This window comes from Gopherus flavomarginatus, chromosome 8 (assembly GCF_025201925.1).
Source record: "Gopherus flavomarginatus isolate rGopFla2 chromosome 8, rGopFla2.mat.asm, whole genome shotgun sequence".
Lineage (NCBI taxonomy): Eukaryota > Metazoa > Chordata > Testudines > Testudinidae > Gopherus > Gopherus flavomarginatus.
This window is the reverse complement of record NC_066624.1, coordinates 13,402,199-13,414,237: the sequence shown is the minus strand read 5'-3', so window position 1 is coordinate 13,414,237 and position 12,039 is coordinate 13,402,199. Positions and strand designations below refer to the sequence as shown.

At 39.7% G+C, this 12,039-nt stretch overlaps 1 protein-coding gene across 2 annotated transcripts in view; it reads left to right on the top strand.

Annotated features, from left to right (window-relative positions):
• The window catches only part of LOC127056532 (A-kinase anchor protein 17B-like), a 30,546-nt gene extending 18,917 nt beyond the window's left edge, over positions 1-11,629 (top strand). For both annotated transcript variants that reach the window (XM_050964488.1, XM_050964489.1), the window contains exons 3-5: positions 775-905; positions 2,558-2,795; positions 6,238-11,629. In XM_050964488.1, coding sequence (XP_050820445.1) covers positions 775-905; positions 2,558-2,795; positions 6,238-7,761 — 1,893 coding nt within the window. In that variant the 3' untranslated portion in view covers positions 7,762-11,629. The remainder of the gene's footprint in view (positions 1-774; positions 906-2,557; positions 2,796-6,237) is intronic.
• Positions 11,630-12,039: the final 410 nt, after the last annotated feature.

The following is a 12,039-nucleotide window of genomic DNA, read 5'->3' as shown; positions in this document are numbered from 1 at the left end:
TGTGGGGAGGGGACGGGGAAAGCGTGGGGGCCCCGGGCAGGGAGGAGTCACATGGAGGGTTGCATGGGGAGGTCACGTGCCCCCTTAGCTGGTGCGCCCCCCCCCCCCGTACTGATAAGACGTGGATTTTACTTGCACCACTGAGTGGAATCCATCATCAGCATGGACACATGTCCCCTGGAATGGTGGTTGAAGCATGAAGAGACATATGAATCTTTAGCGCATCTGGCATGTAAATATCCTGTGACACCAGCTACAACAGTGCCTAGTCTCACTTTCAGATGACAACATAAACAAGAAGCGGGCAGCATTATCTCCTGCAAATATAAACAAATTTGTTTGTCTGAGCGATTGACTGAACAAGAAGTAGGACTGAGTGGACTTGCAGGGTCTAAAATTTTACAGTTGTATTTTTGAATGCAGTTTTTTTTAACATAATTCACATTTGTACGTTCAAGTTCATGATAAAGAGATTGCACTGCAGTACATATATTTGGTGAATTGAAAAATACTATTTCTTTTGTTTTTTTACATTGCAAATACTTGTAATCAAATATAAAGTGAGCACTGTACACGTTGTATTCTGTGTTACAATTGAAATCAATATATTTGAAAAGGCTAAAACATCCAAAAATATTTAAATAAATGGTATTTTGTTATTAACAGTGTGATTATACGCAATTAATCGTAATTAATTTTTTTAATCACTTGACAGCTAGTCTCTTTATAATTCATGAACAATCCTGCCTTCTGATTTGGTTTCTTCTGGAACAGGTGACTTTTGATACAACCAAACATTTCAGCAAAGGAGCTATCAAAAAGAGGAGGCTGGAAAGACAGAAGCTGCAAGAGCTAGAGCAAGAAAGAAAAAGGGAAAAAAAGAGAGAGGAAGAGGAGGCTGCAAGGTGAGAAACTTGTTTTGAATGAGTATTCTACTTTCTTTAAATTTACTCTCATGTCTTGCTCCCAACAAAATCTCAAGAGAGGAGCACCCAACGCAATACCCCCAAACCTAGATAATGTTAAGTGTTAGATAATGTTAAAAGGAAAGATGAATATTGTCTAATTCATATGGTTTAACAAAAGAAAAAAAAGCACAGTATCTTCAATTATGTAGATGTCATACAAAGGGAACTAGATTAAGAAAGGAGTAGTAGACCTACACAGTGTATAGAAAAAGGGGATTGTGATTGGAGAAGTGGTCTGACATCTGCCGGACTCTCTCAATTAAAAACACTATGTGCCCTTGTTGCTCCCTCCCCTGTACCTCTCCTCTTACAGATCCAGGATTTCTTTTTCTTTCAGTCACTCTAGTAATCTATTAAACTCCATTTAAAAGTTTGTTTTAAACTGTGTGAAGGCCTAAGGAGTCTTTTCTGCAGTGGAACTGTAGATCAGTAAATAGCTGAGACAAGATCAGCCCCGGGAAGGTGGCAAATCATCCTCCTGGCCATGTTTCCAGTGGCTGAACATACGGTTACAGAAATGTATTGACTGCTCAAAGATTAAAGGTAAATCTTAGATCAGTTGTATTACTCAAAGTGGTCCTCCCCAGATCACTGATAATGTGTGCTGTAGTTGGAAAGGGCAGCAAAATAGCATATTTTAACAGTTTTAACACAGAGGGTAGCCTACAGTTAATTTGGATACGTGCTTAATCATAGAATCCTAGATATGTAGGGCTGGAAGGGACCTGAGGAAACCTAGGAAGCCTGGTAGCATAAGATCTTGTTTGTAGTATTATTTCATAATTGCTGTAACACCACAAAGTAGTAATATGTAGCCTATCTGTGTCCTGAAGTAAAATTAATATACAGCATAGAACACGTGACAGGATTCCACATGCCTCAGCGTTGACTGGAGAGTCCCAGTGTGTAAGCGATCCCCCATCATTGCTATTATCTTGAAGGCAATGTTGTCAGATGTATCGGAACAACTATCACACTGTATTAAGTTCCTACTTCTATAGAGAGTGTTTAGGATACACCCTATCTGCCACTGGACATTATTCCATGAATATATCCATTGATGTAGGAATGAGAGTCGAAACGCTAAATCTAGCAACTCTGATGCAATATCTCTAAATCTGTCACCAAATTTAATACCTGTATTTGAATTTTTCTTTAAATTATTTAATTTTTATACATTGGCTTCTAGGAGAGTTTTGCCTGCATAAGGAATGCAGGATTAGTTCCAAAAGTTTGTGAACCTTAGTTGTTCGTGTTAGCTGAAAATGAAGGAGAAGGGGGCAAATCATTCTCAAGCGGTAACCTGGAAGAGACTATAATATGAACAACCTGTATATTCTTTAGCGAGAGAGAGATTATTATTAGAAGAGTTTTAAGAGTATAAGAGAAACTCAAACTGTCCTAAATCTTTGCATGCCATTGACTTTAAAACATGCTACCCTAGGTACAAAGATTTCTTGATTGTAACAGCAAATCGTTCCTAGCATTGAGTCACTTGCTGTTAGCACACTAAAATCCTACTTTTTACCATCCAGGGGTTAACGTAAAATGAGTGTCATCTAAATTGTCCCATATTAATAATTACCTAGAAAAAGACGTGATGATGAAAAAATTGCTCAAGAAAGAAAAAGGAAGGCTAAGCTCAAGAGGAGAGAACACAGGCAGATAGATCGGGATGAGAAACGCCCAAGAAAGCAGCAGAAGGTAACAGCTGAAGAAGAGCAGTGGCCAGAGAATATGCCTGAATGGGAAGAGAGGAAATATCTACTAGCTCAGAGAAGAGTGGAGTCTATAAGGCTGCTTACAGTGCTGTTAAGCCGAGTAAAAGTAAGAATATTTTTTAAAAATATTCTGTTTTAAAGGATGTTTAGTAGAGCATGAAAAATTTACCAGATAGCTGATGGCCAGAGGCTGATGAGAAGGATGACTTGGAGTTGGGGAAATGCTAGCAAGGCCTAATAGCAAGCCCCTACTGTTAATCTGTCCCTTTTTTATAGAGTCATAGACTTTAAATTCAGAAAGTACCATTATGATCGTCTAGTCTGACGTGCACAACACAGGCCACAGAATCTCACCCACCCACTCCCGCAACAACCCCCTAACTTATGTCTGAGCCATTGAAGTCCTCAAATAATGATTTAAAGACTTCATGGTGCAGAGAATCCTACAGCAAGTGACCCATGCCCCATGCTGCAGAGGAAGATGAAACTCCCCCAGGCCTCTGCCAATCTGCCCTGGAGGAAAATTCTTTCCCGACCCCAAGAATGGCGATCAGCTAAACCCTGAGCATGTGGGCAAGACTCTGCAGCCAGACACTCAGGAAAGAATTCTCTGTACTAACTCAGATCCCACCCCGTCTAACATCCCATCACAGGCCATTGGGCATATTTACCGCTAATAGTCAAGATCAGTTACTTGCCAAAATTAGGCTATCCCATCATACCATCCCCTCCATAAACTTATCAAGCTTAGTCTTGAAGCCTGATATGTCTTTTGCCCCCACTGCTCCCCTTGGAAAGTTGTTCCAGAACGTCAGTACTCTGATGGTTAGAAACCTTTGTCTAATTTCAAGTCTAAACTTCCTGATGGCCAGTTTATATCCATTTGTTCTTGTGTCCACATTGGTACTCATCTTAAATAATTCCTCTCCCTCTCTGGTATTTATCCCTCTGATATATTTATAGAGAGCAGTCATATCTCCCCTCAGCCTTCTTTTGGTTAGGCTAAACAAGCCAAGCTCTTTGAGTCTGCTTTCATAAGACAGGTTTTACGTTCCTCAGATTATCTTAGTAGCCCTTCTCTGTACCTGTTAGAGTTTGAATTCATCCTTCTTAAACACGGGAGACCAGAACTGCACACAGTATTCCAGATGAGGTCTCACCAGTGCCTTGTATAACGGTACTTACACCTTCTTATCTCTACTGGAAATACCTCGCCTGATGCATCCCAAGACTGCCTTAGCTTTTTTCAGGGCTATATCACATTGGCAGCTTATAGTCATCCTATGATCAACCAATACTCCGAGGTCCTTCTCCTCTGTTACTTCCAACTGATGAGTCCCGAACTTACAACAAAAATTCTTGTTATTAATTCCTAAATGCATGACCTTGCACTTTTCACTATTAAATTTCATCCTATTACTATTACTTCAGTTTACAAGTTCATCCAGATCCTCCTGTATGATATCCCCGTCCTTCTCTGTATTGGCAGTACCTCCCAGCTTTGTGTCATCCGCAGACTTTATTAGCACATTCCCACTTTTTGTGCCAAGGTCAGTAATAAAAAGATTAAATAAGATTGGTCCCAAAACCGATCCCTGAAGAACTCCACTAGTAACCTCCCTGCAGCCTGACAGTTCACCTTTTAGTATGACCCATTGTAGTCTCCCCTTTAACCAGTTCCTTATCCACCTTTCAGATTTCATATTGATCCCCATCTTTTCCAATGTAACTAATAATTCCGTGTGGAACTATATCAAATGCCTTACTGAAATCTAGGTAAATTAGATTCACTGTGTTTCCTTTGTCTAAAAAAATCTGTTACCTTCTCAAAGAAGATCAGGTTGGTTTGGCACAATGTACCTTTTGTAAAACCATGTTGTATTTTGTCCCAATTACCATTGACCTCAATGTCCTTAATTATTTTCTCCTTCAAAATTTTTTCCAAGACCTTGCATACTACAGATGTCAAACTGACAGGCCTGTAGTTACCCAGATCAGTTGTTTTTCCTTTTTTAAAAATAGGAACTATGTTAGCAATTCTCCAGTCATACGGTACAACACCGGAGTTTACAGATTCATTTGTATGTGAACATAAGGGAAAATGTTGGGATTCTGTCCCTGCTTGAAACTTCATCTTTTGTATCAGTCTCTGTCCAGTAGGTGTTTGGTAAATTGAATCAGTTCCCTGGTTGTCATGACCATGCTGAAAAGAGGAAGGGCTATTTCTAATATAATCCTGCCCCAGCATCCTGTGAGACAGTCTCTGCTATTTTTGGGCCTTCTTGTTTTAAGAGTACAAGAGAAACTCAAACTGTCCTAAATCTGTGCATGCAAAGTCAATGGCATGCACAGATTTAGGACAGTTTGAGTTTCTCTTGTACTCTTAAAACAAGAAGGCCCAAAAATAGCAGAGACTGTCTCACAGGATGCTGGGGCAGGATTATATTAGAAATAGCCCTTCCTCTTTTCCTTCTTGTCCCATAAATAGCTCCAGTTATTGCCTCTGCTGCTCAGAGCTTCCCCAACAGCAGAGTAAAATTGATATGAATCCTGTAAGTTTCACTGCTGCCCAGGGAATACAGCATATCCAACACACTTTTTGTCAGTTTCACTCTGCTGATGCTTTGGGAAAATCAGAGCAGGAGAGGCAGTATTGGAAGTATTTGTCTACATGCTCACTACGTTGATTTGCATTTGAAGGATTCTCTTCTTAGCTACATGGACTAGAAACTTTTAAAAATGAAAGCTTAAATACTGCAGTAATTAAGATAGGCACCATCACTTGCCAGGGAAAGCATACTACTGGCCACTGGCAAGTGGATTTTTTTCAACCCCTGATGTTTAATATTTCTTACAGTACTTAGCCAATCTGTGTGAGTTAGTACTCTTCAAAACTAACTGGCAGCAGAACATTTTAAATTCTGCAGAAGGTGGGGGTGTCTTAAACAAACCTTTTTTTTAAAGGGTGAGGAACTAGACAGAAAAGATTTGGAGAGAGATGTAGGGCCTTTTAATCCTTTGGTGTCATCACCTGTAAAGTTCAATATTAGTTATCATATTTGCAGCTGTTACAAAATAGGGTAATTTAAAGCAGTTTGTCTAATAATTCTTAGATAAGATATTTAATTTACAAAAGTGCAACACTTTACTTTAACAGAATTAGCGAATTTAGTGCAATGCTATAGTCAAAGTGGGTGACTAAAATGATTTTTGTAGTGGATGCAAATCAGGTAAAAGCAGCAAGGTTAGCTCAATATAGCCAATGACTTTTATTGAAAGGGCAAATATTCTAGCTAATTAAGGACCCAATCCTGTGACACAGTGAATACCATCAACTTTCACAGGTGAGCTGCAGAAGCTGGTATGACCATGGCCTGAATTAGATACAGTAGGTCAAATTCTGCCCTCATTTATACCTGGAGAGCTGCCCTGACTTGAGCAAACTTGCACTGCCTGTAGGTTAGTTCACAATTTAGTTTGGTATAGTTTCTCTGTACAAATTTTGTCTGTTACATTCACATTGTAATTTTCTCTGATTTTATTTGAAGGATTTTGCACAGTTGACCAGCCAAAAAGTGGAGCCCTTGCTGTACCCTGAAGAGATAAGAAAGGATTGCTTTCCTGAGAAGGAGTTACGAAATGCACAGACAGAGCAGAGAGAATCCCGTTATGTTCTACACAAAGAACTGAAGGATAAGAAAAATTTTAGCAATCAGTTCTTCCAAACGGGTAACACCTCTTTTAGTGAGGAAGAGGTGCCAAGTAATCTACCTGCATCACCTTGTCATATTGTGAGAACGATCTTAAATGATCCAACTGCAGCAAGCACTGGTAAATTAACTGGCAGGGATGCGTACAGCTCCTCTGGCTGTGGGTCTTTACAGATTACAGTTACTGAAGACTGCAAGGTTATAGAATCCCGTGAGAGAGAAGACTGTCCTCCTTTGAAGACAGTGCACTCTGGAAAAGTGTCTGGTACAGGGTACTGCAAAAAGCAAAAGATTTATGAAACTGACGAGTTTATACATTATTTATTAAACTATTATCAAACTCCAAGCTACGCACGTGTCTGCCTAGAGCCAAAAAGCACTGTTAGCAAGTCTTGGTGGCAGAGGATAGTGTCTGATAATGGGAATGGCTTTCAGATCAACCTGAAGAACAAATATGGGCAACGCTTTACAGAAGTGAGTTTTGTACAAAACCCTGACAAGGGAAATTGTAGCGGGGATGATAATTACAGATGGGAGATCATGATTCGGAAATCTGAGTCTACAGAGAATGTGTCAAAAAACAAGGCCTATGCTGGAGGGTTTACAACAAAATTCCAAGTACAGTGGAATGACTCACTTGATGTTGCTAATTTACCATATGCTGAATTTAATAATTCTTCTTTTGGAGGCACTAATACGAGTCATGATAAAGAATCCAAAGACGACAATAACAGAAGAGAAGTTGCTCCACCATACACATACAAATTCAGGGATTTAATGGAAGAGATCAGTAGTGATTCTGAGTATTTCAGTGAGGCAAAGAGAATAGAACGAAGATATAAAGATGTTTATAGTGATGGCAATAAAGCATGGTCCCTCCCAAGAGAGATGGAGAGAAAATTCCTTGTCTGTGTCAAAAACGTAGGTCAAAATTATCCAGAAAATGAATCCAGCAAATGTAGCTTCTGTTCAAATTCTACCCCTGGTGGTTTGACAAAGCAGTGTAGACATAAGCTTAAAAAATCGTACAAGAGGTGCAGTAGTAAATTGAGACACGAAGGGCAAAAAAGTGAGTGGAAATCTAATGAAGAAGCGATAAATACCCACAAAAAGAAGAAAAAGAGAAAAAAGCCCTCCTCTAACATTTTACCTGATGAACATGGCTTCTCTGAAATGGAGAGTTGGAGACAGCTGGAATCTCTAAAAAAGATACAGAGAAAATGTAGCAAAATGTTCCACCATAAGATGAAATTCAAAACACTTCATGTGATGGCAGCAGCATCAAAGGATGCCATCCATGCTGATGCCTCTCTGCTTCTGAGATCTCGCCAAAGGGCAGGTGAGGTGGGGGAAGTGAAATAGAACCAAGATGACACTCCTCAGTTTGACAGGTTTAAGGATTCTGTGCAGAATTATGTTACTGACACAATCACTCTGGCAGTCAAGCTCACCTAACTGTTGAAAGTAGTTTAGAAGGAGGAGACGCTGATTCCTGTGACACCTAAAGGGCTTAACAGTCGTTTAGTGCAGCAGCAGCACTCTTTGGGGTGGGAGACAGACCACAGCACCATGCCTAGTCCCTGCAGGATGCTGTTTGCATTTGGGTGGCTGGGAGAGTATGCTGTAGCTACACCCCTGCGCAGGGCTCCTGCTCTTTATGCACCTACGCAGCCAGGTTAGAAGTGGCCTGGAGATGATACCTTTGTCTGGGTGCTGCTTCTCCTGGTGGCAGAAGCCACCGTCATTCTTATTTATCCTGGACCTGGGAACCTAAGAAATCCTGCTGCTGAAGTGGAGCAAGAAGAGGCTCCCAAGGATCTGGGCTAAGGTTTAAATTAATAAAAGGGGAGAGCGAGGGACCAGTCAGCTCCCCTCCTTCTCTGGCTGGCCAATGGATGAGAGCCTCTGGAGGAGGGGTCATCCTGCATTCCTCCAGCATCTGCTCCCCACTGCCATCAAGTTTCCACCTGTTGAGCTGGGTCTTCTCTAGGCAATGCAAGATTTACAAAGAATGATGTAAAAGCTGAAAAGTAGTATCCTTGTCCACCCAACTGGATGGCAATGTATCTGTCTCGAATCCATGCACAATAGCAAATATATGCCCATCCTGTTATGCTTGTTAAGATTTAGTGGGGATAAGTAGTGCACACTCACCAGCTCATCACATTTTGGAAGGAGAATATGTGCAATTCTGAAGATCAGTAAAATAATGTAGTGGCTAAAACTACACTTCTAGAGACATATTACTGTGGAAAAATTACCTGGGAAAGAACAGTGTACAGCACTGTTTGAACTGACTGAGGCACTATACATTTGGCCTTCTGATCTCCCAACAGGAGTGAAATAATTCTCCTATTTGGCTTTCCCCTTTTAATCTTGATTCAGTCTATTATGCTTTAGCTACATGGCTGCATCACTCCAGCATCTTTTTCTGGGAAAATCTCCTTCAAATATCTCATTTTTTCTCCTTATCTACAGGAGATGAGAGGAAATTAACACTGAGGAAAGAGATGGATGCAGATGTTGGAGGATGTCGTTTCCTGTTGAGTTAATTTAGACAAATCCATGCTCTGATGCTGTCTGTGGAGCAGAACCCAAAAGAGAATGCTGAATAGTTGCTAGCTAATGGCAATGGGGTCTTGAAGCTGCTCACAAAAGGCCCCCCCCCAAACAAACAAACCAAACCCTTTTATATGGCTCTAAGAAGTGAACTGTAAGGCCAGGTTTTTAGTGCAATGGTTCCCAGACTTGTTCCGCCGCTTGTGCAGGGAAAGTCCTTCGGCCTGCACCGCTTCCAGCAGCTCCCATTGGCCCGGAGCAGCGAACAGCAGCCACTGGGAGCTGTGATCGGCCAAACCTGCAGATGCAGCAGGTAAACAAACCAGCCTGGCCCGCCAGGGGGCTTTCCCTACACAAGCGGCAGAACAAGTTTGGGAACCACTGGTTTAGTGATTATAGGCAGTCTAAAATAGTCTTGTTTTGATTAGACTCCTTTAATGCATGCTGGAGTGGTAGGACAGTGAAACAATCTAGTTAGTACAAGCTACAAAAATAGAATCTGTATGGATTTGGCACTGATATGAAAAAAGACCAAAAAGTTACCCAAGTGCATGACACAAGCTATTGTGAACCAATTGCTGGGAGTTTTGAAGCTTTATGGGTTGAAACTTCTGAGTAGCCATCCAGCTAAGTCCAGGGGAGCCATAAAACATTTGCATTCTGGTATCTAGTAATTATTATAGTTGAATTGATTGCACAAAACCACCTATACATAGCTGGGATAAATCTTTAAGTAACCATTATTCAGAGTGCCTCAGTCATATTGTTAATATGATGCGATGGCAAAAGGGTGAGGCATGGCAACCTTGCAATTCAGTTGTCAGAAAAAAAAAAAAGAAAAAGAAAAAAAAGTGAGAACTTGCAGTGAGTTTCTAAATTAGAGAAAATACACCCCAGTACATGTTAACCTTCTCCGAGCAGCTACACTGGGAAAGTTCCTCAGCATTCAGTTAAAATTCTAGGAATGAGCCAGAAAACTTGACATTTTCTTGGGCTGATCAAAATCATTGCACTGCCACTAGATTTAGCATTCCGGAGACGTTGAGGGAGGATATTCCAGACAAAGCTCTACATGATGAACAATGAAAGGGGATGATTTCAGCATGTTGACCATCAGCATGAAAGGCTACCTTCAATACAGAGTGAACATTGCTTGCAGGATTTCTAAGACGCGCCTTTCTGGACGCACAAGCAGTGAGACAGCTACATAGTTCAAAATAGCTTACAGATAATTCCCAGAGAAGACTTCATTTTCAAAATGTTGCTAACTTCTATAAATCTCTGCTGCAAGGAGACATAATGTGAAAATGCAGACTAGAAGCTTGGACTAATATCTACATTTATTCAGTTCTCTCTATTTAGAAGATAGTCACAGCTGCTCTTGGGCAAAGTCCCTCATGAAGATGTAGATGGAAATAGAACAGACTCTGGTTTTACTTACTGTTTTAGGTTTCATTTTAGTGTGCTTTATTTATTACATGTCAAGATACTAAATGTGATGTCGCTCCCTTCATTAAATAGCATATCATTCATGTTTGTAACCTCTGCTCTAATAAAGTAGTAGTAAAAATGTTTGTAGTTCTCATTCATGTTATATTGTGTTTCCCACCGCATCGTTCAATAATGGTGACTTCTACAGCCTTCTAAGCCAGGTTTTACCCCAGTCTATTCTTATTGTTAAAAACATGTTCATATGTTGAGTGCCTTTTTCAGGTTCCCAGTAATCAATGACAAATGGTTGCTACTCAAAGTGCTGTTATGTATGACACCTTTTTGTCTGAAAACAGCTTCTTGCTGAGAATATTGTCTATATACTTTGGAAAACTTATGCCCCCTGTCTGTCTTGCTTTTTATATAGTTGTAATGAAGACCAACTATTGCAATTGTTTACCATGTAAATATCTCTCTTCCACTGTAGTGGCATAAGTGTTTTTCCTCAATGCAATATTTACAGCTACAAAAAGCAAACTTTTTCCCCACTGATCCTGAAATGGCTATTTATGTGCATAGGCTTATGCACATTGCATTATATAATTCACACACTTACAGGTAAGGAAGTGACTTTATCTAGAACTGGAACTAAATATTTCTTTTTTGCTGATGGTTTTGCACCAGGCTGTCATTCCACTTAAAAGCAAATAAATGTACTGATTCTTTTCTTGCTTCTTGCATCACCTAGATTCATTTACAAACAAGCCAATCCTGAATTTGAAATTTTCCATTTAGATAATAAAGTGAATAAAATGTAATATGTGCACTTTAAAATGAAAAATGCCAATCTGATTGGTTTTACTTCATCATATTAAGATATGAAATAACTTTAGACATAATTTCAGCAAACTCTTTCCTTAGTAGTTTATCGAGTGCATTGTTTAGATCCTACCCCGATGTATTTTTTATTATTAATCTCCTTACCTTTCTTCCCCGACACACACTACCTGAGCCCCTGTAGTTCCATATTTTGGACTGTTCAGCATGATGTGTTTCATAGGTCAATATTCATTTACATGGCTTTTGTAGAAAATAACTACAGAATTTTTTAAGAATGTGCTTTTAAACTTAAAAAAAAGTTTGATGTTTTCTGGTTAAACTTATATATTTGATGTTGCTCAGGAATAAGATGTAATATCTTAATTATGAAAGTTAAAGAATAAAATGTATTTTTATTTTATGTAAATCTCTTAAATGTTAATGTATAATATATTAAACTATGAAAAGTAACTTTCAGTGGCTAGTGATCAGGCATGCACTGCACTTGCTTACATAATTCCATTTAATTCCGTTAGTTATTTGTAATGCATTGGTACCTACCTATACTAGGACCCCAATCTGTTAGGCGCTATACAGAACAAAAAGATGGTCCCTGTCTCAAAAGAGCTTACAATCTCAGTAAGATACTTGCATGAAATGGTTAGAATACTTCTACTCCTGTTATAAAATGAGCATTAAGGTCCGGATGCTTAGGGTTGCCACTCACCGTTGGAGTCAGGTGGAGTTTCCACTATTCAGCACGTCCCTAAGCTGCCTAAAATGTGTTTGCTAGGTCATAACCCAGTTTAAGGCTAATACACCATGTTACAC